This window comes from Babylonia areolata, chromosome 1 (genome assembly GCF_041734735.1).
Source record: "Babylonia areolata isolate BAREFJ2019XMU chromosome 1, ASM4173473v1, whole genome shotgun sequence".
In the NCBI taxonomy this organism is placed as follows: Eukaryota; Metazoa; Mollusca; class Gastropoda; order Neogastropoda; family Buccinidae; genus Babylonia; species Babylonia areolata.
In genome coordinates this window covers 37,143,133-37,170,580 of record NC_134876.1, presented here as the reverse complement: position 1 = coordinate 37,170,580, position 27,448 = coordinate 37,143,133, and the positions used below count along the sequence as shown (strand labels likewise).

Sequence of the window (27,448 nt, the reverse complement as noted above, 5' to 3'; positions counted from 1 at the left end):
TTTGACTCGGCCAACACGCGAATCTCGTTGTGCTTCATGGCTTGTGACATTAATTTTTTATGAATAAATTTACAAGTTAAACCAACCAATAGCTACGGGAGCAGCGGCGACACTCAACAGTAATCCAACACCCGATGCCCCAAGGGCGAGACTAAGAGTCGTCAGCGTTGTATCCGCGGCTGTAGCGATATTTACACTGCGTTTATATTTTTTATAAAATAAAGTTCTTTCATCACGCTCTTTTTCGAGGTTGTTTTTTATATTCGATATCTCTCGTAGGCGAAACTCCATTATTCTATAGTAATCATTTTTTGTTTTTAAATGATGGTAACAGGATGAGGAGAGTAGCGCAGTCTTTTAAGCTGAAGAGGTCCGATGTGAATAAAGTCGAGAGATATTTTATCTAACGATGGACGTTTGATGACACCTTCGAGCGAGAATTCTATAGAGGGATCGGGTTGATCAGATGGGTCAACCACTGGAATTTTGATGGTAATTCTCAAGAGTTTATTTTTAAGATTTCCAGGCCATTTTATCTGCAACCCTTTTAAAACTTCTACAAAATCATCTGGCACCCCACTAAGGAGTATATCTAAAACAATAGTTGACCCCTGAATAGGCGGCTCAAAATCAAACTCTTTAATTAACCGCAGTGTACCAGTCTTTTTACCTTTCATACCAATAACATATCCAAAGTCGTCGCTGTTAACGACGATTAGATCTTTACGCGTATGATAGGAAGCCAACAGTTTACCACTATTTTGTATTTTTTGTAGAGCGTGATTTCTTCCAATACTAACATAGGGTTTTATTTCAAAATCTAAATCCCAGTTATCCACCGGATAAGGTACCCACGTATCATCGTCGGAAAGAACAAGATGATGTGGTTTGTTCACAACAACACCGTCAACGTTCACGTCTGCAAGTTCGCTGAATTTGTTGACACCACTATTACTCGTTATTTCTTTTCTTTTGTACGTTCCTTCAGAAAGTTGGAAGGCGTACAACTGATTTTCTTTTCCCGGCACATCAAATCCGTCTGTATCTCCGAGATCAACCAAACCGAGCGTAGTGCAGGGTTTGATATTATGTGTTCCTGGCCCTCCAGGATCAACCATTTCTAATATTTATAGTATATTCTAAATATTCAAATTGGTGCAACGTAGTCTTCTAAAGGAAATATTTTGAGGAAGACGGAGGAAGAGCCAAAAACTGATTGCTTTCTGTTTTGTGGCAATACCTTCAAGCGAGAATTTCTATATGACTACCCTGTGGTATAATATCATAGGGCATACCATCATCTTGTTTTTCAATGGTGATTCTCAGGGGTTGATTTGCAAGATTTTTGGGCCATTTAATGTAAAACCATTGAAAAACTTCTACAAAATCATCAGGCTCTTCACCGAGAATTACATCATAAATAATACGGAAACGACGAAAGCCCAACAAACTATCTAGCTCATAAAAATGTATTCCAAATACAGATTCAACCTTCGAGCGTTTCTTAATCACATAACACCTCTTCTGGTATTTTACTAAATCTACATCAAACGCTCTTAAATCAGCGAACATCCAGCCACTGTTTTTTATTCTATAATTATTTTCTTCTTCTTTGGTAATGTAAGGCGATTCAATTTTAAAATCTATTATCCACTTGTCGAGGGGTTTTAGCTGCCATGTACCGTTTAAACGAACAAGTTGATAGGGCTCATCATTGACAACATCATCCTCACTCACGATATCACCAATTTTTACTTCTTTTCTTTTGTATGTTCCTTCAGAAAGCTGGAATGCGTACAACTGATTTTCTTTTCCCGGCACATCAAATCCCTCTGTATCTCCGAGATCAACTAAACTGAGCGTAGTGCAGGGTTCAACCATATCTTATATGTAATGTAATATTTAAATAATCAATAGAAACGGGATTATGATTTTCATCTACTATAGAAAGTGTTAAACGTGGTAAATCTCCGTGAGAAAGTCTTTTGTATTGGGGTGATGTCAACGTGGTTGTTCGACCACCCCCGCATCTTTCATTTTCTACTGGGATTGATTGTAACAACGTAGAAGGCAATCCGTTATAGAAATTATCGGTGGTACTAATTTGAGAGAGGTGAATGTAAAGTGCTTTATGTATCGCGAGCCGCGGATGCCTGTTTCCTATCACCATTATTCCCGGCGCGATGAGTTTTTTGGGGAACCCCAGAGTATGTGCAAGACGCTCAGAAAGTTCAATCGATTTGGTGCTCTTTATTCTCAGATAGCCACTCGGAGTGTGCAAGTCTAACTCTGCACCGTGGGGGGTGAACACTTCTTTATTCAATTCACACACATTATAATAACCATCTGGGATTATTATCTTACGATCGGTAGTAAAGAAATTGTTTCCGAGCTCATCACTGATATTTTTCCAGTTGGGATAATAAGTTATTTCACGCAGCGCGATTTCTAGTCTTCCACTTTGATTAGATATGCACCGCGGTAATCGTCTTTTTGAATACGGTTGTTATTATATACATAGCTATGAATAAGAAAATTTACAGCTTCAATAAGGACACGTCCTATACAACCGGGTATAAAGAAAAAAGAATAAGTTGTACACAAATGATCTACGTGAACAGCGAATATTCTTTTACCGCCAAGTTTCCCGATGTTTTTCAGTCTTATGCGAACCCCACTATGACTGGGGAGATGAATGCAGCCTGGCTTGCGTGGAGAAACAACCCGATAGTGTGGTGGCAGAATCAAATCAATTTTGTGGTATGGTGCGCGACCGCCGGGTGTGGAGTAACGGAAGAACATTTTCAAGCTTCTGATCCGTTTATTCGAGCCGTGTATAGGTTTCATTTTTACTATCAGATTCGGAGGTTATTGGACGAGTTAAAAATCCCGCTACCCACCGACCAAGCATTTAACATGTATAATAATCCGTTTGATAAAGCAGTTTATCAGCGTTTGTGTGCCGAATTTGGGCAGAGGGATTGGAGACAGAAAATAGAAAAGCATGGCTTTGGTTTGGGAGAATTTATTCAGGCTGAGACCCCCGGTGGGGCTGCACGACAGGCAATGAGAAACAGAGGAGAGGGACCTGTGTTCTTTAGCCCCCACGATAAAATCAGACATACGGTGGACATCACCCGGGCTTGGACAACATTTATTCCTGATAAGGGGTTGGGTTTTACACATGCGGGGATAGTTCGTCTCAACGATAGCATTCGCACTTATGTGTGGGCTCTAATAGGGTCACAAGCGCAAACGCGCACGAGTATAACAACAAAAGGAACTGGATTTGATGCGCAAAAACAATTTTTAGCTAATGTTGAAGATGCGATTAATGCCCCCGAAAACCTACAAACGGCAATAAAAAAATACCAGGACGTTCTCCAGTACGCGAGATCCGAAGTAAACTTTGCATTTGGTGTTCACCTTTATATGGCCCCATCTGATATGGCATTGAGGGTTGGTACACGCATTAATTATAACAATAAAATTGTCATTGCGACAGAAGAACAGAATATTGGTGTTAATGATGGATTAAACGAACTACCACACATTGTACCACCTACCCAGAGTGTTTCACCCCAGAGTGTTCCACCTACTCCAAGTGTTCCACCTACCCAAAGTGTTCCACCAAATGCATACTATTTTGTTGCCCCATCAGGAAAAGCTCTTCAATGGTCTAGAGGTCACTGGGCTCTTGTGCCACCTTCTGATGCAGACTTGGCAATGCTTGATGCGAGTAATATGGTGCTCGATTATAAATCACACAAGCCTTTGACAACACCGAGGACAGGAGCGGGTGAAACGAGAGTTTTGTTAGGCATTCGCGGGTGGTGGACTCTTACCTATAGAAATAAAAAATTAATACAAACATCTCGACCAGGATTTGCAATAGCTACCGGTGCTGGTAATAGACCCTTTCTGTATGGTGCAGGTTCTTCGGATAACAAATTTAAACTCAAACCAGCGAAAGTATCGTACGAAGAAGAGCCAACAACTCACAAAGACTATAAAGTCGCTCTTACTTTAGGATTGATAGGTCTAGGTGGTATTTACTTTCTCTTCTTTAAATAATCAAACAGGAGGAGGCCAGCACCGAGCACGAGTGCCCACAGGTTGTTGGCTAACCACCCAACCGCTTTACCCAACGTGCTTAATAACCACGAAACAATAGCCCCAATGACTCCTGGGAGGGCATCAATCGCCTTTAAACCTAATTTTTTAAGTAATTCTCCCAAATCTTTAAGTCTTTTTCTTATCCAGTTGTCACCTTTTTTACCCGGCGCCCGTGGAGTGCCCCCTCCACCTGTGACGGCCAAAACGATAGTGCTGATAATCATACCAAAGGCAGTAAGAATGGAAACGATAGTAATGCCTTGTTCTCTAAAAAGCGTTCGAATACGTTCCGCTAGTGTTGTGTCCTCCTCAAGAATTCTGCGTATCGTTTCACGCATTCTGCTGATTTGAGATCGCAGCGCTTCTTTGTGTGTTGATATCGCTTCTAGTCGTGCAGCACGCTCGATGTTTAGATCGTCTAATTGTAAACGCAAGGGTTTGATTTCGCTTTCATGTTTATCAGCTAGTTCCGCAGACTGAATTCTTATTTTTAAAGTTGACATTTCTTCATCCAGGTGAGAGAGTTTTGAGAGGTTGTCAGAAAGATTACCGCGCTGTCTTTGCATGGCTTTGTCTAAACCTTTGAGGTCACGAATATAACCACCCAGTTTATCGGTGCCATCCAGGGGAGGATCATCTATAGTTTTAAGTACTTCATCGATTGTATTTGGCGAGAAATCATCCATCTCAATTTCTTCGCCCAGTTTGGTTTCAACCTTTTGGAGAGCCGCGACCGTTTGGGGTTTTAAGTTTTTCCTCCAGTCTACAAAACCAAGTTCCTCGCGAATAATATTTGCTCCACCAGGTTTTCCCGCTAGTGTTGAAAGTGCAAGGGGTTGTTTCGTGCGGACGTTAATGATATTAAAATCTGGATTATTTTTTAATCGTAGTGTACCTCTACTATCAAGTTCAAAATTGGCATAATTTCGCCCAACATCGGGCTCTTGTCCAAATGCATCATAGTAATCATCAACCGCGCTCTTTAATAATTCTGTTTGCAAGGAACCAGATTCTATTATTGACTCACCACCTTCTGCGAACCCTTCCGCCATATTAAACTTATAATATAAAGTTTCATTATATCTATATAAAACAAAAAATGAGTGGAAGAAAGCTTAATCCAATGAGAAGTTTGCGGGAGCCGCGGGGGATAAAGGGCGTGCGGCAGACTGTCGTGATTACTAACAATCCGTCAACTATCGATCAGAATCAACAACTTCTTGTACGCTTTCCTAATTTAGGTGTTGACGATGTGATCGTTCCGGGGAGTGTTCGACTAGCATTCAAAATTTCTTTGACTTCTACAATAGATGTGAACAGAACACTCGTTGATAATATTGGTAGAGCCATAGTACGTAAAACAACCATTCGCATTTCCGGTAATGAAATCATGAGCGTTGAAGATAGTGATGTATTTTATACTTATGGAGATCTTTGGCGAACTCGACAAGAACGAAGAAACGCCGTTTATCAAGGTATTGACTTAACTACACACCGTAATTTGACACGATTGCGTATTAACGCGGATAATAAAGATAACACTATCGTTAGAGATGCCGCCATTGCGGAGGCTTATGGTAATCGATTTTGTATTCCGCTTGATTTCGAATTGCTAGAATCTCATGCACCATTTTATCAGAGTGCTCTCGGCGATCGCCTGGAGTATGAACTTACCTTTAACGCTTATAACAAGGTTATCCTCAGCACAGACCCGGATGTATCCTATACGATAGAAGGGATTAGTCTCGAGTTTGAGAAAGTCACACAACCCGAACTTGCGAGACAGATAGCCGGTTATTATTCGGGTAGGCTCGCTATTTTATATGACAGAATACTACGACATCGTAAAATTCCTCTGGACAAATCTGACACACTCTGGAATATTAATCTCAACGTGCCGGCAAAAAGTATGAAGGGGGTACTGCTGTTGTTTGATGAGTATTACAATCCTAAGATCAATAAGGTTGAAGTGACGATCGAAGGTGTGCCCAGTCAACTGTTTAGTCAAGGTATGCGTTCCTATCAACAATGGGATGAAATCAGAAAGTTTTTCGGAACGCAAAAACGCAACCCCGAAGTAGACAAAGTGGTAAAAGATTTAGAACTAGCGGATGTCACAGTCGGCGAATATTTCACGAATAATTATGCTCTTTGGTTGGATATGCACACCACAGATGATAATTCTCTTCACGGGAGTGGACGTCGTATCGAAAATGCGTCTGAAGGCATTACGATTCAGATTCAGAAAAAAGCTGAAACGGCAGAACCGCTAAATGCGTATGTATTTGTAATTATGGATGGACAATTAAATATTGAAGATGGAAGATTTGTCGAGGCTGTTTACTAAAGAAGCACATTCCGCAATTATTTGCGGGCAAACTGGGTGCGGTAAGACAGAATTTATTTTAGATTTATTACAAACGACATATCGTGGTGTGTTCGAGAATATTGTAATTCTATGCCCTACTCTCGAATATAATAAAGCCTATCGATCCCGAGTGTGGGTAAGAAAGGACCGCGGGGTATACACCGTTAATCCCGGTGATAAACTTCACGAATGGCTTGGGCTGTTTTTTGAAATATTTGCCGGGGAGCCAACGTTGTACATCATCGATGACTGTAGTGACTTAAAGGCTCTTACTCAAAAGAAGCAAATGTTGAGTAAACTCGCATTTTCTGGAAGACACGCGAAACAGTCTGTGTGGGTGTTGACTCAGAAATACAACTCGGTTCTTACTGACCTTCGCGAACAAACAAAATGGGTGGCTTTATTTCACTGTAAGGATAGGGACTCGTTCGATGAGTGTTTAAGAGAAAACAATGTCATTCCAACACAAAATGAACGTAAAGAGGTTAGGAAATCATTGGCAAATACCAAACACTCCAAGTTGATATTAAAAACTGATCAACCAGTTGCATATAAAATTTGCTAGTAATAATCAACAGCTGTTTAACAATGCTTAACAATTTCTTAACACTGCTTAACAGTTCCTTAGCACTGGTTAGCAATTTCTTAACACTTTTAGTCGTTGGATTTGTAGTTTTTCATTATTTTAAACTTAAAAGGAGGTATATAGAATATAAGAAGATGGACCAATTACTATCCGAGGATCCCAAACGCGACAGGCTTATGGCGGTGGTCTCAGCCGGTGGAGCAAAAGAATATTTAGGGAAAGAGTTTAGTGTTGATAAAATCGAAGCGATGAAAGATGTGGATATAGACAAGCTTTATACGAGATACGAAGCGAGTTTAGGATCGATGATTACAAAATCACTCGGTAATACAATTATACAACTGTATACCAGAGCAGTTTGTATGTATCTCCCAATTGATGACCAAACAAAATTAAATAGTGATCTCGAGCAAGATCCATTCCTGGGACATGCGCTTAACAGCTTTACTTGCGAACTATATCACAGATTTGGCATGTTCTTAGCTCCGCTCACCACAGCTGTAACTACTGTTAAACATTGTCAATTTAATAAATATAATGGAGGAAGTAACGAAACCAAAGAATCAGAAGAAAGTTGAAGCGGGTCGAAAAGGTGCTGCTGCTAGAAAAGCAAAACATGAAGAACTTCTCGAAAAACTTCGAAAAGCGAAAGAAGAACAACAACAAGAAGAAGAACCATCATCGAGGAGACCAGATCACGTTTTTATCAATCCCTTGTACATTGCTGCTGCGATGATAATAGGTTGTGGTGTTTACATATATTTTAATCGGTCGAAAAAACCAGTACAACCACCACCTGTGGTAACAAAACCCAACCCATTTATCATGTTTTGAACATTAATTTGAACACTATTTATAAACAACAAACAATGGCAACGCCAAATATAAACGGTAAAGAAATTGCAAATACTGTATACCACGCGGTTGTGGTCAGCGCATTGGCCGCTGGTTACTCGAGATTGACAAAATTAATATTTACGAAAGCCCCGACACCTAGACTGGCTTTCAACCTCGAAGATATCGGGATGGTCACTTTGGATATAGCCCTCGCTATGACTACGAAGGATATGTTGGAAAAACAAGGTATTCTCCCACATGATATTTTGAAGTAATAATAATATCATCATTATAGTATGGCATCAGTAGCGTTACTCGTTGGTGGGGCAATAGTAAACGCTTTAGCATTTACCGGAAGTAATTTTTTATTTAGTAAACTGGGGTCTTCAGACGCGTTAGAAGAACAGAAACGACACAACAAAGCGCAAGAACAACTTCAGGCAGCGACCGCAGAATGGCAGAAAGAGAGGATTCAACGTTTAGATTATATAAATGAAAAACTAAGACAACAACAACATGCCGTGAACACGTTTAAGGATGTGGATATGGCTATGCAAGAATATTATAAAGTGATGGGGGAGCCACTACCCCCTCTTTCTCATAAACCCCAACTTTCAGATTTTTATACACCCTCAGAGGGACAAAAAGATCAAGAATACGTATTTATTATCATGACCATGGTCATTTTTGGTTTTGCGATTTCAAAATATTAAACATTTACTTTCTTAAATAAAATGGAAAAGATCTATTACAGCCCAAGCGGTTATTGGAAGGGTTATTCGGCGATTAAAAAACTCGCGAAAGCAGCCAAGGTGTCTGAGGATGAGGCTAGAAAATGGTTACAAAAACAAGCTATATGGCAAATTTATCTACCCCCTCCAAAGTATATTCCGAGAGCAAAATTTGATATTACTGTCCCAAATGAGGTTCATCAGGCTGACCTTTTATTTTTACCCTATGACAGAATCGGGCGTAAGACGTATAAGTATGCGCTGACTGTCGTTGATGTTGCGAGTCGATATAAAGAAGCCGAACCCCTAACAACGAAAGACAGCGTCGAAGTGGCGGCCGCTTTTTTACGTATTTACGACCGTAGCCCATTGAAGTTGCCCAAACTTCTTCAGGTAGATCCTGGCCGAGAGTTTATGGGTGCTGTGAACAAAATTTTTTAAAAAGTAAGGCGTGGAAAGACACACAGAAGCCAGGCTATTGTAGAAAGATTTAATTGTACGCTGGCAGAACGATTGTTTAGTCATCAATATGTGGCTGAAATGAAATCGCCGAATCGATCAACAGAATGGGTCACTAGATTACCGGCTGTTGTGGCTGCATTGAATAATGAGGTGACGAGACTTAAAGGTAAAAAACCGTCGGTCGCAATAAAGGCCAAATCGGTAGAAGCCGAATCCTCTGCACCGACTAAAGATGATAAAGGAGAGTTACTGCGTGATGCGCAAGTTCGGTACTTGTATGAGCCCGGTGAGCTCGAGGGTGGAGCTCGCAAACGAGCAACGGACCTGTTTGGTCTCTTAAAGTTTATAATATTAAGCGTATGATGCCCGGCGATCCTATTCTTTATTATTTACAAAATGGCCCATCCAGAGGGTTTGTACACGAAGAGCTTATGGTTGTTCCTCACGATACAGAAATACCATAGTGCCCGTAGGCGTAAGATGTAATACCATCATCTAGCCAATAGCGTTTGGAATCGTACGGTGAGAGTGATGTCTTCATTTGCTTGATCGTGTACATCTTGTGCTTATACGATCTGAACGTTCTCATACTATTAGTAAATTGAACAGATCGATCAATACACTCCTTATACATATCGGGTTCAATTTCATCCTTCACCACACATTTTTTTATGCCCTTGGCTTTCTTGATAACTGATCCATCATCCGCTACAACCGAATACATCTTCGAGCGCAAGCCGCAGAATTGTCGGATCGGTTTACATCCGAGCTCACTTTTCATGTATCCTGGCACTTTCTCTATCGATTTATCGTACAATCGATGATCTTTTGGTAAATTACTGCGGTCATGTACATTATCATCCATACCAGCGATAAAATCCTCGCATTCTACGTGGAGAATGAATGAATCGGTATCAGTATATAACAACCTGCATCTACTTCCATATTTTTTCTTGTAGTGGTTGTAATACAAATCATACATGAGATACTTTGATAGGTCGAGAATGGCCATCCCGATATAGATAGGTTTATTGAGCACAAGCTTATGTTTTTTTGTAGTGAATCGCTAGAAGTTTCTCGTTGATGATCATATGATCGACATAAGCCGGTTTGTTTATTAGTTTGCGTGCCTTGTCCTCTTCATCTAACTTGAATCATTTGATATTCGTTCTCATTCTGATATTTTCCATAGTTTTACCAAATACCGAGTTGTTCATTAATTTATACAGATCTTTATCGGCATCGTTAGTAGCGGCTTGTCTCAGTTTGGTGTTCATCAATATATAGGGCGCCATCCAGGGACTTTGATTAAACTTTAACACTTTTGTGATTTTAGTTACTTTCATGCCAAGTTGCGTGTATAGCTTGAGATTTCTATAGTGAACGACATAACCAACCTTATTCCATAGATTCGGAACTAATTTTCTCGTTTCCTTTCCGCGCATCTCGAGTTTTTCACGAAGGCGTCGTTGATAGGGTGAGAGGTTTTCGAGTTTTATTTCTATTTTCTCAGGAGCTAGGGGATAATCGTTATGTTCGTCGTGTAATTCCTTAGGGTACTCGATATCACACTCCACAATATATCCCGTCTCATCATCGTCGGGGTGATTTAGAATCTTTTCGAGATTGGCATCGTTATCCCAGATAAATCCACCCGTGGGTAAAGCTTGTAACATCGTCCAACCATACAAGTTGTTCGCGTCGAGATACATGATATACGAATCCGTTTTTTCAGGCCTGTAATCTTTCATATACTTGTTATTAGCCTCCGCGTATCTTCTTACAGTCATACTGATTCCACTGCGTATTCCCGCCTCTATCATGTTGTTCGATATCCGTCAACAGTTCGAGTTCTATTCCCGTACTCTTGAGTAAAGCATCCCAAGACATTCCGGGAAGCGTGTAATAATGAACAGGATCGAGATTATGAGTTCGCAAACACGTATTTCTAAAATTCTGGAACACATCGGCAAGTAACAGCACATCAGTGACTAAGTACAGATCGTTATAATCACCTAGATTCTTACATTTAAACTTCTTCCACACATTCTTGGCATGCTTGTTGTCACTTTCTGATATATCCGTGTTGTTAAGTTTACTAAAGAAATGACTTTTCTTTGGTAGTTTTGTATCTTCGTATTTACTCCAATCGGTAATATATTCGTACGGAAAGACTCCTTTTCTCGTAACGAGCTTGAACTCCTCCTCATCTGTGAAATGTTCGCGCGTTAAAAACTTCTTATCATCCGGAAGGTTCTTCGCAAGCTGGTCGAAACTCGAACTCAAGAATGCGAAACTGTCTAAAAACTTTAACCTTCCCCAACTGAATGTGATGTACTTCTCTTTATTATTCGCGATACACGTAATTCTACCACCACCTTTGTTCGCGAGCTCCGAAATGATCGCGTGAGAGTCGTAACCTTTGAGGTTGTGAAATAATATCGGCAACACAAATTCGTCGGGTTTTATTCTCAATTTAAGATTACACGATGCATGCACGGCACCTCTATAATTCCCTGTGATATGGTCATGATCTCTTACTTTATCATTTGCGAGTAGTTCCCCTCTACATATCCAACAAACTCGTTCGTTTTCAAACGATTCGTTATCTTTTTTGGTCACCTTTATTGGAACTGGTTTTTTCAATTCCTTGACAGTATGATATTATTCGAAGTTTTTCGAGAAAATGACTGACCGCATTCTCACCACGAAATAGTTGCGGTTTGTACGCCCTTCCATCAGACCTAACATGCACAAACCCGTATGACGAGATGATGTGTTCGCTTTCTTTGATGGTATTATTCGAATCGGAATCGTCTTTTATTTCTTTACAAATCGCCTCAAAATCAGCATATATCACATCACTAACTTGCATTTGATTTTGAAAATTGGTAAATTTGATCATTTTTGTCTTCTCCGATGGCATCTCAATGCGAGAATAATTCTTGTGGTTGATCTGCACGCATCGCTTAATATGTTCTTCTAAAAGTTCTGATGATGTTGTACCTGTCAAGCAATACTCACAAAAGTACATTGCTGCTTTGTGTTTGTTTGTATTACTAAGTAGTCTGTTAAAGTTCTTAATATAAGTATAATGTTGTCCACCATTTTCATTTTCTATAATAAGAAGTTTAATACGCTTCATGTTGGCGGGTTGTTTTGATATTCTTGCACGTTCAATCGTTTTATTTTTTAAATAATATACATTAATAGCAATATTATTTTGAGTCTCAATCTTTGTAATTTGTTTTATAGGTGTAGGAAAGTCAATATTTTCAAAATTTAACCCATCATCAGAAGGATAGGCAGAAGTTAAATTAGAATTCGTTTTTGTTGGAAACTTGTGTGCACGTAAACAAGGTCTTATACATTGATCATCTTTATTTTTAATATTAATCACAGCTCTTTTATTTTTTAACCACTGTGGTGATTCAATAAAGGATCCTGGAGATGTAATAGAAACTCTATTCACCCATAAACTAAAGATTCTTTTAATGAACCATCCTGAACCTTCATTTGTAAAATTTTCTATTTTTAACAAAATATGTTTTATTTGTTTTTCAATATCTTGATCATCAACAACATCAATAATACTTTGATATTCCGATCGAAATACAGCTACAGTAGTATCATCATTTTTAATTTGAGCAAACTCCACTGTTAAAACAATATTTTGTTTGGTCAGTGGAATAGCTCTTTGGTTAATAGTGTCCACTTTACTCATCATAAACGAAAGCGGATCTATTTCATTTGGAAGAGCCGCAAGTTTATAATTTTTAATAATACTACCAAACTCCTCCATGGATTCAGCTTTATGTTGTAGTTTACGTATAATTTTAATAAGTTCATCTTTTTTCATTCTACTAAAACCACGAATTTTGAGCTTTCGTGCAATATCTTTAAGCGTAGCATTGGTCTCCCCCTCCAAAGCATCAAACCCCAGTGCTTTAATCAACTCAGTTTTATTCATAGATTCATGATTAGGAATCTCTTTTTTAGAAGCAAGATCACGGTAATACTTTTCAGAATATCGTTGCGCCATTTTTACTCTCAATATGTTCTATATATAATCTTTTCTCTAATAGGATTTCACAAGCTGATCAATCTCTGAATCCAATGATAACTCCACCAAAGGGTGGAATATACCCTCTAGAATAGGCTTCAAAAGGGTCAATTTCATCATCATCATCAGAAGCACAATCCTCATCCTCAGAGTCGCTTGAATGTTCTCCACAATCGGGTATAGGATCAATCTTTTTCTCCACGGGAGGAGGCTTCTCTTTTTTATACTTACATGTACAACAAATAGCATACTTCATGCGTACATAAAGGTTGCATTTTAAACAAAGTACTGGAAGTGGCATTCCTTTTCTATGGCATTTAATATGATCTTTGCAATAGAGTCCCATGCAAGGTCGGCCGCATACTCCACTTGTTTTAACTTTGGGGTACTCGCAAATGTTATGCGGAAAAGGCATTTTTTCTATATTTACAATATAATGTATTTCTCTAAAAGGGTGATCACAAGCCGTGCGCACGGGTGGGAGATCTGCGAGGCAGGCTGTGCGCGCGGGCGGGACCACACTCTTAGCTATTGATCCCGTCCCAACTCGGGCCACACACGCCGAGCGGTCGCTAGCTTGCCAGCACGCACACACACGCGGGGAACGGGGCGACCGTTTCGCTCTCCATACACATATTTAAGGATCGCGCGTACTCAAACTAACTAGGTCAAACGTTCATATGTGAACGGTTGACACACTTGATACCTCCTCTCAGTACCATCCAAAAAGCTAACTAGGTCAAACGTTCATATGTGAACGGTTGACCCACTTGATACCTCTTCTCTTTAAGGAGTCTTATGAACCAGAACCCCCATGACCATTTGGCTCTCCATACACATATTTAACCATCATTTTTTTTATCTAGTGATTTGGCTCTCCATACACCTTTTTAAGCCGAAAAAAACGATCGCGCGGGTTTTTCGTTTTTATGGTTTAAGGCGTTGTTGTGCCTTATGGGCGCTTAAAACCGTTACATATAGAACCCCCATCCCTTATACTACTATTGTATCACAGCCTGCCTCCGGAACTGGGGACAGGCGATGATAAGCCAAAGCAAAACGGGCGCTCACGCCGCACTCGTGTCAAGAGAGAACTCGGCACACAAGTAGAATAAAAGAAAAACAGCTTTATTTGAAAAAAAAGAAGAAAAAAAAGAAAGAAAATAATAATAATAAACACAACTATCTCACACACGCTCGTTCAGGGGACAAACAAAATTTACCCCCCCCCCCCCCCCCCCGCCCCCCCAGCCCCCCAGTCAAACTTAACTTAGTCCATGCAACTGTCCATTTGGGATCTTGGGATTGCTCCAGGAGTTCATTGCGTCGTAGGCTGTAGTGATGGCGTGGGAATGTGGAGGGTCCAGGACTGTCCCAAGCTCCCTCCTTGGCTGACGCCTGCGTAGCCCAGTGGTTTGGCCTCCCTCAGGCATTGTGCATCCTGGAAACAAGCCAAAAGCTGACCCAGCAAGGTTTAAAATAACATGGCCTCCACACACAAAATCTGTTCCCCGTTCAACCGCCCATCTTCATTCGACCAAAAGGAAAACACACAAAATCATTAGCCACTGGGAACTGAAAAGAAAGATAACTGAAAAAACAAATCAATAACTGGGGTTTGGAGGAGTAACCTCCCTGCTATGGAATTGCCACAACTGAAAAGAAAAGAGGGATGACAAGTATTTTCATGCATACACACAACAACTTTCACTGGCTGAAAAGGAAGCCGAACAATTCCCTGGCGCAGCATGGCTGAAAAGAAGCTGGCTCTAATAAACGCAAAAGTATTTAAATCAGAAGAAGCCAACGCTCGCCCACTGACTGGATATACGTATACACTGTTCATCAAGGAACAATAACAATTAAGGTAGGATCCCCCTCTGTCACCCTAAGTAAATGCTACAGTCCTGTATGGAAGCAAAACCGTTCTCAGAGATAACGATAACCTAGTGATAGATACCTGCATGTACCACTGGCATAAAACATAGCTGAGAGGAAAACATACTGTCAAAAGTTCTGACACAAACAGCGATCATTAGAACACAAATTCAAGAAGTTAATTAAATAAATCTGAAGGAAAGCATTTTTTAAAAATAAAATTAGATAAAACTACATGATTTACAAATGGTGGTGGACTCAGCTCAACAGCTTGTGGAAAACACTGAGATGGGGGCCGGGGACCATATATTTGCTATAACTTGGCCCCTTGTCCAAGGGACGCTTGGACACTGGTCAGCAGTTGTGCGACCACAGTGGTGCAACACGAGATGTTGCCAGAATACGTGAATGAACCTGGTACCAGAGGTTCTGAGGCAGAGTATCAGTACCAGTATCACTAGCTCAAGGAGGTGTCACTGCGTTCAGACAAATCCATATACGCTACACCACATCTGCGAAGCAGATGCCTGACCAGCAGCATAACCCAACGCGCTTACCTCTCCTCTCCAAGTGCCAGGATGGGAGTGATCTATTGCTGTTTATGGGTGTGTGAAGAAAACTCCATCCAGCTTCACTCACACGTCAAGTATGCCCACCGTCCAGTCAAAACCTTTACTGCGCACTTTTTGCATGTGCAATACACAGCAAAATTGAATGGAAACAAATATTGTACCGACAACTGGTTGACCCTTTCTCTCCTGCCAGCACCGGGTTTCACCGGGTAGCAGCTTGTTGGGTGCGACACTGGTTCTGGCATTAAAAATGGTTCTGCATGCAAAACACAAGAATTTTATATATTTTTGGACTCCTTGTCAGCCATGGAGGCGATCGCCTACAGGAATCTGACACAACCGAAACTGCTTGAATTTTATGAAATTTTAGCACTTGTAACGAGCAAAGGTATGACATTTAACTTTTGGCCTGGTTTCCGGGCTATGCTGGCATTCGAGGTAATGAAATGGCAGACCAGCTGGCCAAGAATGCTGTGAAAAACAAATTATCAAGATGCTATGCACCATACACAGACATGTAGAAGAAAGTGAACACTTTTGTTAAAGATCTCTTGCAAGAGGAGTGGAACACCCAGACTGACAAAAAGCTGCTCCAAATTCATCCAGACCTAAAAAAGATCCTCCCATCAGTTGTGAATAATCGAAAGGAGGAGTCTGCTTTACAGACTGCACATGGGGTACACTTTTCATACTCATTCTCACTTGTTAAAAGGGGATGAGATCCCTTGATGTATTCCCCGTGACAAGCCTCTCACTGTGAAACACATGCTCATTGACTGCTGGGATCTGCATGATATTAGACACAGACATTACATGGTGGATTCTCTTAAGACTTTGTTTCATGATGTCCATCCGTGGGCACTAAAAGATGTCTTGAAAGAACTGAACATTTTAAATCACATTTTTGAAAATTCTTAACTTTAGAAGGTTTAAAACTTTTTAATTGAAAGCTTGAAGTAGTGATTAGTTTTTATTGTCCTTCTTTACCCATGACTTGAAGTAGATGCTGATGTGGCGATAGCCTTGAGATGGCCTAAGTGGTCGGCAAGGCTCTAAGCACCATAATTTGATTTAATTTGAAATGATTATGGATAGATTTAACAATGGAGATGGATCTTTTGTCTGATGATTCTTCTGAACATGAAGATTTCACAGACAAAAATCTCAGCAACATTGTTCAACCTCATCTATCATAGCAGACATCAATTTTGAGTGGCTGACAGTGACAGAGAGAGGGATAGGAATGTGCATGTTATTTGAGAGGGCAGGAGGAGAAGGATAGGACTGGTGTAAGATGAGAGGACCAATGCTTGTCAGAGGGTGTGGAAGGGAGCGTGGCTGTGGATATCAGAGAACTTCTGTCACTATTAGTTGCCGCTGTTAGGACAACAACCAATAACCTATGATTTTCATGAAACCCAGGGTTGAATGTGCAAAAGATGTGAAACATTTATTTGTTTTCGCTTTTTGTTACTGTCAGATGCCAAGCTTGTTCTCAGAGGAAGAAGCAATTTGGTATGTGCAGCAGATAGTTTTTGTTGGTCCACATGCAACATGGATGAAATGAGTGTCATCAGAGTTCCTTCCTCTGTAGGGGAAGGTCTTTGGTGTCACAAAGCTTGACCTAGCAGTTCCCGAGTATTTGATTTACCTTCTCTGTATTTGATTTACCTTCTCTGTTGATTGAAGACATGTTTGTCATTGTTGGGATGGTTATTCACGTACATATCTGCAGGAGTTCTGATTGTTATCACAATAACCTGTCATTTCCAGGTGTATTTTTTGTTTTCATTTTTTATATCATTCTGTTGTGGCGGAAATAGACTTGTTGCACAAAAAACTTATTACCTTGAATTTGAAATGCCTGAAGTTGTCTGCAGTCAAAATGATAAGGAAAAAATCCCATATTCAGAATCATTATTCATTTTCCTTCACAAAAAAATAAATTCTTTCTTTCTGTACATCTTATTGTTTTTGTGCTCGATTTTCTTTCATTTATTACCCCTGAATTCTCATAGTTCCCTGGCAGGGGAGTGGGGGGGGGGGGGGCAGTTCTTTTTTTTGTTTTGTTTTAAATTGTAAATCTCTGGTACTGAATGGGTTAATGGAGTAACAAACCAGTTTGGTGTGCAGGCAGAAGCATTCACAAGCAGAAGAACTGAAGCAGCCTCATGTTGAAGCATCTTCTTGTCTCAAACGTCGACATAACAGTTCTGAAGAACAGCAGAAGGGTCAGTCAGACATGCGCCATGAGCCACAACAGATGTTAGAGGAATTTCATCATAGAGTGGATAATTCACCTCAGTCACCACAGCAACCCTGCACAGAATATTTGGGCAAACATTCAGATCAACAGGACATTAAATACTTGAAGGAACAGTCAACACCATCCCAACAGAAACAGATGGAGGCACATAAGCAGCAGTTGCCAGTTATGCAGCAGTTTGGATCCAGAGATTTTACACCAACTCCAGATGCTTTGCCAGCCAAGGTAACAACTAGTTCATGGTTGTGATTTTTGTTGTTTTGTTTGTTTTTTGGTTTGGTGGTATGTACATAAACAATAAATTTGTTACAACAGTTTACATTGTCCAGATTTGAAAGCATTTGTGGACAGTTTTTATGTTTTTGAGTAAGGTTGTATGAAATCATCAATCTCACTGTTTATCACTAGTATTTAAAATTAAAAAAAGTTCCTATATATGTGACATTGTATGCCCTGTTCTCATGGTGACCTCAGTCTTGATGACTCCTTCACTTCCATGCCTTTGTTGTGTTCTTGTCAAAGTCATCAATATCAGCAGATTCATGGGGGAATGTTTGAGGGACTTGGTGTCAGTTTACACCTAAGGGGGGTGGCTTTATTCAGTTTGGTTTTGCAGTGAAATCCAAATCAGTTGTGTTTGTCAATTAAACTTAACAAGGTTTATAAGACACACATACTCAGTTATACATACCAGTTAACACACACAAAAAGTGTTAACAATAAACACTGAACAAGAAGTTGAATTTGTTCTCCACATAGAGAGATTTTCCAAATATTCCAACAGGTTTGTCCTTCAGTATCAGCTGACTAGGTTTAATACATTTTGGAAATATTTTTGCTGAATTTTTTTTAAATGAATTTTTCTCTAATTTCTTTGTCTAGTTAGCAATCATCTAAGAAATGATATTCATCCTGAGTTGTTTGACATTGTGGCATAGTCTAATTTCTTTTTGGATGTTCAAATACCCACCCTTTTCTACTACAAGATCATGACAGGATATTCTAAATTTGTACTGTGACTGTTCTTGATTAAGATAAGATATCCTTCAAGTAAATAAGCTTAGGTTCTGTATTTATCAGTGATTTTAATATGAATAAGTCATTTCGATTTATATTCAGATTTGTTTTTCTTCTAATGTAAAACATATTCATATTTTATTTCTAGTTCATTTATGATAGTGTGTCTGAGTCTGTGATTATTGAATGTGGACAGATATTCCAAACATGTCCTTAACAGTTAACTAAGATGCTTTGATCTGAAACTCTAAGGAGCGCTGGACAGCACAAGGTCTACAGAGAAGAAGCCCCTGTAAGTCAAGTGTTTCGGTCCTTAACTCCTTACACTCTGAGGGGGCCGGGCTGCACCCTGGTCATGACTCATGGATGCCCATGTATTGCCGCCATTTTCTTTCTTTTTTTTTTCCTGGTCCTCAGCAGGTTCAAACCCGTGCTTCCAGGTTGATCGCCACTTCAGGACTGAGTCACCTAACTGGCAGACATTTTAACCACTGAGCCATCGTACACCCAGTTTGAGGAGGGAACTCTGTCAGTTTCAGTTTCAGTAGCTCAAGGAGGCGTCACTGCGTTCGGACAAATCCATATACGCTACACCACATCTGCCAAGCAGATGCCTGACCAGCAGCGTAACCCAACGCGCTTAGTCAGGCCTTGAGCCTGAAAGAAATCGACAGCTATTTCATGAGGCTATAGGCAGATGCGCTCACAAACCCTCTTGCCCCAATCTCTATGGTGAGGACTTGGGCTTGGAAGCCAGACTCTCTCAGGCTGCTGGCTGGACTAGCATACTTCCTGGCCTTGAAGATGTGGGCTTCCTTCATTCTGCTTTCGTATGGCACAGTGAGCTCAATCAGAATTGCTTCTTTCATTGCCTTAGAATGGAGTACTATGTCAGGTCTCATGTTGCTCTTGCTGAGGATTTCTGGGTTTTTCTTTTGGGTGTAAATTAATTCTGACAAAGTTAATCCACATTCACTGTTTTGTCTCACCAGTATGCCACGTATGCAAGTTTGATATACAAATTTGCTCATGCTTGTGTCACGTGAAACCAGAATTTTATTATTTGGTTAACCACTTTTAAAGTTAAAGGGTATTTACCAAATTCACTGAGAATTTCTGAATTTGTGGCTTTTCTGTAGACTTCCATTGTTTGTTTAAAAAAGGCTTGAAAGAACATGTTCATGTGGAAATTTGTGACTGACACAATGATTATGTAGGTTTTCAAAGGTAAAATTATTGTCTGCTTTTTCTCAAGTGGGGAACCATATGTCTACTCCTTACATCAGGATAGATGAAATTGGCATTATATGTATGCTTATGTTTTCATTCTTGCAAGTTCTTTAAAGACTATGAGATGCTTTATCCCCTTGTTTTGCCAGGTGTTCGGTAGCCTTTTTAAATATTGCCTGATTTATGGAATATTATACTAGATATTTATATTGTTCAGTTGTTGGTTCTGATTTCCAAAACTGACAACGTTTGTTTTGACTTTATTGATTTTAATACCCCATTGTTTACAAGTTTAACTGGTTTTGTTTTAACTGTAGGCCATGTGTAGTTTTTGAAAGTAGTACTGTCATCAGCATATGAAAGACAAGAAATACCTTTGTTTTTAGACAAACTAACTTCAGTGAATCAGTATCTGGGAACCAGTCAACAGTATCATATATAAATATATTGAATGATGTGGAGCCTAGTCTTTTCCCTTGTGGTGCTCCTCTTTGAACATATATTGAGGGGGAGAATCCCTTTTCATTACTACTGCAGACTTTTGCGTTTGTATATGTACTTTTTTGTGGAACACGTTTACTTGATCTGTCTACGTCATTTTCATGTTCTTGTTAAATTTCTGGATCATTGTTGATTTCGGTTGCATCAATTCACTCACTCACCTTTAGTGGGGAGTCTGTGTCTTTAGTGTCATGATGTCTGTGTTTTCACCCAAAGCATCTGGGTTGGCGTGACCAGCCAGCCACATAATCTCTCTGGCTTCAGCTATTGTGCCATACCCTTCATGGCTGGCCTTTGGGTATCAGTTGACCAACTGGGTGGCCAAATCCCACGTTAAGAAGATTCAGACCTTTCTACCATTGCTCATGGTATATTCAAGTACTTTGTTTTTTTCCAGTGTTTTTCTTTTTTGGTTTATCACATGAAATTATGCATCTTTTATCATAAGCATCCATTCTTTGGTAATTTCTCTGCTATTGAGTAATTGATGCCTGTAATGTTCACCATTACACAGGAAGATGGCATGGTGTGTATTGGATCAAAAAAGGCACTATTGAACACCACCAAAGAGACTTGGTAGCATTGTTTATGTGGCCCCCTGATGATATAACATTGATAGTTCCCTGTGGACTGCTGGCGCTGGGTCTGCAAGTAGACAAACCTGTGTGTAGCTATGTTTGGGGAGGGGTGGGGTGTGGGGACGAGTGTGGCTTTGGGACAATGCCACTTGCATGGTGCAGATGATGGGACTGAAAAGAAAAAAAAAAGAACCAATATGTTGGACAGTATGTGGGGTTACAGAAGCATTGTAATTAAGAAATAAAGACAGAAACAAGTGGGTGTGTCACTGTCCACTTTGGAAGTATCCCACTTAATAAAAGAATACCAGTGATCAAGTTTCATGTTGAACATTACATGGCTTGTTGCAGGAATACTATGGACCAGAATTTGTGTACAGAGCCAGTCATTCTGTGGTCAGGATCTCCCTGCCATTGCAAGGAGAGGTAATTTTCTGCTCTTAGAATTATTTTTTTGTTTGTCCTCAGTAATTTTTTTAAGAGAGAAAATGCACAAAATATGCTGGATGCCAAGATAAAAATTTCATAAAGTGATCACAGCATTTACAACTGCTACAATGGCATGTCTGTTATGAGTATTAGTAGGTTCAATCTTTGCCCAAGTCCTCTCCATGCTGGAGACCTGAACTCTCTTGTGTACTCAGATTTGCATTACAGCTTCAGGTCTGGATAATCCATCACTGACATATTCTGTCAGACAGTTGTAAGAGAAATGCTTTATCAAAAGAGATATTTTTGACATTTACTGACATCACCAAGGCCTTCTCTCCTGAATGGCAGTGAGATGTGCACAACCTACTCCAGACAAGAGAAGCAGGGATCTGCAGATCCATTCTGGATATATTATGAACTAAAGTCATGAAGAGAAACAAGCCTGAAATAAATTCAGGTGCCTCAATTATCTCTGGAGTATGTAAAGAATAAAACAGCCATTAAAAACAGCTTTTAAACTGTTCTGAAATAAAACAGATAAAAAAGAAGGAAAAAAGCATACAATCTGTGCACTCAAGCACATACATTTCATGGCAGTATGTCTAAATGAGTCATTTATAGTAAAAGAAATAAATGCATACAATAAATCCAGCAAGAGCTGTCTAAAATGCCATCACATATGCTTGCATCCATTAACAGCATTCTTTGTAAACTTTATGTGTGTACCTGTTTGTATGCGCTTTGCATCTGTCTGTGAGGGGAGGGAAAAGAAGTAAGAATTCAGTTTCTGTGATAAGAGACTTAAGCATTTCTATCATTCAGTTTGCATTATCCTCATGCAGAGTATCAAGAACCCAGCTTTGGCTCGTCGTATTATCATTGTCCATCTGACGGGCCAAAAATTTGAAGTCATTGTTGACCCCTGCATGACCGGAAGGCAGCTCTTTGATGCTGTGGTGACACACATTGGTCTTGATGACTACTACTTCTTTGGCCTGACCTACATTTGTGGTAAGATGTTTGTAACTTTTGTCATATAAGCTTCTTTCTTGTGTTATTTATTCAGGCATAAAAACACCCAGCTGCAGATCCGATTCCTATCCAAGGGTCTTACCTATAGTGAAATTTATGTGTTCCTTGTCATATTTACTACCACCCAGCAGTACTAATTAATGCAGGAAATTTGTCTTTTGTCATTTATTGGGCATTGTTGCAAATACTTATAAAAAAATCTGAAGCTTTTCTGATAGTAACTTTATGTATGGTAGTGGTTGTTTGGTGATCTTCCTTTCTTTTTCAGTGAGTTCTGATCATAACATGGGGAGAGGGAGATGGTAAATCCACTTTTGATATTGAGTGTCGGATACCTGTTCGAATTTTTCTTTTTCTTTTTTTTTTCTTTTTTTTTTTAATGCTTCATTTGTTGCATTGAAGGCATGGGCTTTTGAAAAAGTGTTTTGTCAAATAAATGCTTAAGCTTAGGTCGCATGTTTATTCTTAGGTCACATGTGAAATTCAGATACTGGTCTGTTTGTGTTGGTTTGTGATTGACCATCAGTTTGGTGGTCCCATTATTCGAGACAGTTTATCATGCATGGGATTCTTTGACTATTGTCAGATTTCAGACCAGATGGGTCATTCTCCTGATTTACTAAATCCGTCAAGAAAATGGAAGGGTTGTGGTGGATTGGGTGGAGGGCGGAGGTGTGGGGGGTGGGTGGGTGGGGGCCGGGGGGAATGGGATGGGATGAGATGAGACATTGATGTCTGACTTATATTTCACCCGATCATTTATGCACAAAGATGCTGCTCCGCTGCAGCAGACACTTTACATTTTAATCGACCACATTCGGACTTGCTTTCTTGGTGTTTCTCTTAATTTTCTTCCCCTATTTTTTTTAGTGTCGACTGGGCACTATCGACAGAAAATTTGCGTGCCGGAGCAAAATTTTCGTAGCATTTGCAACCGGGCACCCACTAAATTCGAACCCTGCACACTCACTCAAACACACACACACACACACACGCGCGCACACACAGCCACAGCTTCGTTCTTACCATCCCAACAACATTATTGACAACAGTATCATTACCAGTCCTGTTTCAACAGTTTTGATGATTTCTTTACGGGGATAAAGTAAGAATATGATATTTTATTTCTATCTGTTGGGTTCTTTACCCAAAAACAAAGACATCAGAAGGTAAAGTTTTGAGAATTGTGATGTCCCCAAGGCTGATTTTTGCAGGTTTAAAATAAGGTACTGAATTAACTATAATAAACTTGCTGAAAATTAGATTGACATGGAAATAACTTCTTTGTCTACTGTCCTGCCTTAAAAGCTGGCCATGGTATGAATATTTCAGCATAAAATAGCTATTGGAATGTTAATTCTTAAGTACCTGAGAGGTTAAGTCATAGAAGACAGGGGAAAGGGTTAATAGTTTAACAGATAGGAATGTGTAACCATACATTGCTTGGATATTAGTGAAATGGGGATAATAATAATTATAATTCATAACCTTTCTATGGTGCTATATCCAGTATCAATGCTGCTCAAAGTGCCTTACATGATCAAGCTAGAGATAAACATAACATAAAAACATTACAACAGCACAATCCAGTGCGTTCACAGAACGAATCAAAAGCGTAATCCACCAAACAATAAAAGATATCAAGTAAATAATGCTTACATTATGCACACACAGACACGCTCACACTCACACACATGCACGCACGCCCAGACACATCAGATACATCAACTGCACTAAACAAGATTAGTAGGCCTCTTTCGGTCAAGGCTGACCATGGATAGAGTATATCCGATCTAATGTCTAATTGGGCTGTCTGCTTGGACCAAGCAGCGTCGCCTGTGACTGTAGAGACCGATGCGAGAGAGACAGTCTCTGTCACAGCGATCACATGTGTAAGCTGATGCTGGTCTGTCGGCTGCTGTCCCTTTTCTGCGAGCTTGCTTTTCTGCTGCAGCAGCTGACAGTTTGTCCTCACCAATCCGTAGCTGATTCTTGAGAGTGCTTCTCCATCAGTTGCGGTCATCTGCAAGGTCCTCCCAGGACTCCGTGTTGATCTCAAGCACCTTCATGTCATGTTTGCAAATGTCTTTGTATCTCAGCTGTGGGCGGCCGATGCTTCTTTGCCCCGTGGTGAGCTCTCCGCAAAGGATGTCTTTTGGGATGCGACCATCTTCCATGCGGCGAATGTGGCCCAGCCAGCACAGCTGATGCTGTCTCAGCATGGTATACATGGTCGGGAGGCCAACGCGAGTCAGGCCTTCAGTGTTTGTCACCTTGTCTTGCAGGAGATGCCGAGTATGCGCCGTAGGCTTCTCAGGTGGAAGGTATTGAGCCTTTTCTCCTGACGAGCATGTGTGGTCCACGCCTCACTGCCATACAGCAAGGTGCTGAGGACGCAGGCGTTGTATACAACCATCCTTGTCTTTGTGGTCAGCTTGGGATTTGTCCACACTCTTTGTGTGAGGCGGGCTAGCGTTGTGGCTGCCCTCCTGATCCTCTTGTCGATCTCGGTGTCAAGGGAGAGGTTGTCGGTGATGGTGTACCCAAGGTAAGTGAATTGATGGATGGCTTCAAGCTCGTAGTCATCAAGTCATCAATGGTGATGGCTGGTGGAGATGGCGTGTGTTGGCCTAGGACATTTGTCTTCTTGAGACTGATGGTCAGACTGAAATCTTTGCAGGCCTGGGAGAAGCGGTCCATTAGTGACTACAAGTCCCGCTGGGTGTGGGTCACAACTGTGGCATCATCAGCAAAGAGCATGTCTCTGATGAGGGCTTCGCGGACTTTTGTCCTTGCTCTGAGGCGGGCGAGATTGAAGAGCCTGCCATCTGATCTGGTCAGCAGGGAGATCCCTTCTTGCGCTGTGCTGAACGCATGTCTCAGGAGAAGAGCAAAGAAGATTCCAAATAGGGTGGGGCGAGGACACAGCCTTGTTTGACACCGCTGTGTACGTCAAAGGGCTTTGAGAGGTTACCATTAAACTGCACCGTCCCTTACATGTTGGAGTGGAAGGACTCAATCAAGCTGTGCAGTTTGGGGGGGCAGCCAATCTTTTGAAGAGCCCTAAAAAGTCCTTCTCTGCTGACTAGGTCAAAGGCCTTGGTGAGGTCAATGAATGCACTTCTCTTGGATTTGGCGAAGGGAGAAGATTATGTCTACCGTGGATCTCTCTGCTCGAAAACCGCACTGTAATTCCGGGTAAACGCGTTTGGCCAGTTTCTGCAGGCAAATTAGGAGGACCTGTGCGTAGACTTTGCCTACGATGCTGAGAAGTGAGATGCCTCTGTAGTTGTTGCAGTCGCTCCTTTCACCCTTGTTTTTGTAGAGGGTGATAATCTTGGTGTCCCTCATGTCCTGCGGTACAGCTCCCTCATTCCAGCACTGACAGAGGACTGTGTGCAGAGGATGCAGAAGAGTAGTCTTGCAGTGTTTAATGAGATCTGGGGAATTCTGTCACTGCCATTGCCTTGCCTGATGTCAGGCTGTTAATGGCCTTGCTGAATTTGTCCTCAGTTGGCTCTGCGTCAAGTTCTTCCATGACAGGCATGCACTTGATGGCATTGAGGGCTGAGTTGGACACCATGTTTTCTGTGGAGTAGAGGTCGGAGTAGTGTTCTGTCCATCTCTCCATCTGCTGGCCAAGATCGTTGATTACTTCCCCAGTGGAGGATTTGAGGGGGGCAGTCTTGCTCTGTGTTGGTCCCAGTGCCTTCTTGATACCATCATACATTCCTCAGATGTTGCTCTTTCAGCAGCATTCTGTATCTCTTCGCTGAGCTCTGTCCAGTACTCATTTGCACATCGCCTGGCATTAAACTGAACATTACTCCTGGCAGCCCTGAGGATTTGCAGGTTCTTCTCACTGGGTGACCGTTTGTACTCGGTGAGTGCAGCTCGCTTGGCCTCAATACTGGGAGTCATCTCTGATGATTTGGCCTCAAACCAGTTGTGGGACTTAAGCGGTTTTCTTCCCAAAGGTGGCTATAGCAATGCGGTGCATTGTGTCTCGTAGCGTTTCCCATCTTTCTGTGGCAGAGTCTCTGGGCTGCAATGCGTCGAATCTCTCTCAAAGGCCTCTGCAAACTGTTCTACAAGGTCTTGCTGAGACATCTTACTGACGTCAGCGCAAGAGTTCCCTTGTTTCTTTGAGCAGTGGAACTTCTTTGGTTGCAGTCTGATCTTGCAGCATACCAGAGAGTGGTCCGTGTCACAGTCTGTGCTGTGGTAAGAGCGAGTGTGAAGAAGGTTTTCGATGGCAGCTCGTCTTACTAGGATCAGATCCAGTTGGTGCCAATGTTTTGAGCGCGGGTGCCTCCAGGAGACTTTGTGTTGGGGCTTCGTCTTGAAGAAGGAGTTGGCGATGCACAGTTCATGGCAGGTACAAACTCAAGTAGTCGCTCTCCATTCTCACTCATTTTCCCCACTCCAAAGGAACCGAGACATGAGGGCCACGAATCATTGTCTGCACCCACTCTGGCATGGAAGTTGCCCAGGAGAACAAGTTGTTCTGTCCTGGGGATGTTCCTTATGGTTGCTGCGAGATTTTCGTAGAACTCATCCTTGGCGTCTAGAGAGGCTGACAGTGTTGGAGCATATGCGCTGACGAGAGTGACATAGCCTTTGGCGGTGTTGAGGCCTGAGAGTCAGTAGTCGTTCTGAACCGCCGCTGCCTGGTTCGATCATGTTCAGCAGGCTGTTCCTGACTGCAAAGCCTACTCCGTACTCTCTTGGGGCATCAGAGCTCTTTCCTTGCCAGGAGAAGGTGTAGTCCCTCTCCTT

At 41.1% G+C, this 27,448-nt stretch overlaps 1 protein-coding gene across 21 annotated transcripts in view; it reads left to right on the top strand.

Annotated features, from left to right (window-relative positions):
• The window catches only part of LOC143282461 (tyrosine-protein phosphatase non-receptor type 13-like), a 590,260-nt gene that overhangs the window by 217,078 nt on the left and 345,734 nt on the right, over positions 1 to 27,448 (top strand). For all 21 annotated transcript variants that reach the window (XM_076588135.1, XM_076588121.1, XM_076588127.1 and 18 more), the window contains 3 exons: positions 17,747 to 18,104; positions 21,557 to 21,631; positions 22,480 to 22,648. In XM_076588135.1, coding sequence (XP_076444250.1) covers positions 17,747 to 18,104; positions 21,557 to 21,631; positions 22,480 to 22,648 — 602 coding nt within the window. The remainder of the gene's footprint in view (positions 1 to 17,746; positions 18,105 to 21,556; positions 21,632 to 22,479; positions 22,649 to 27,448) is intronic.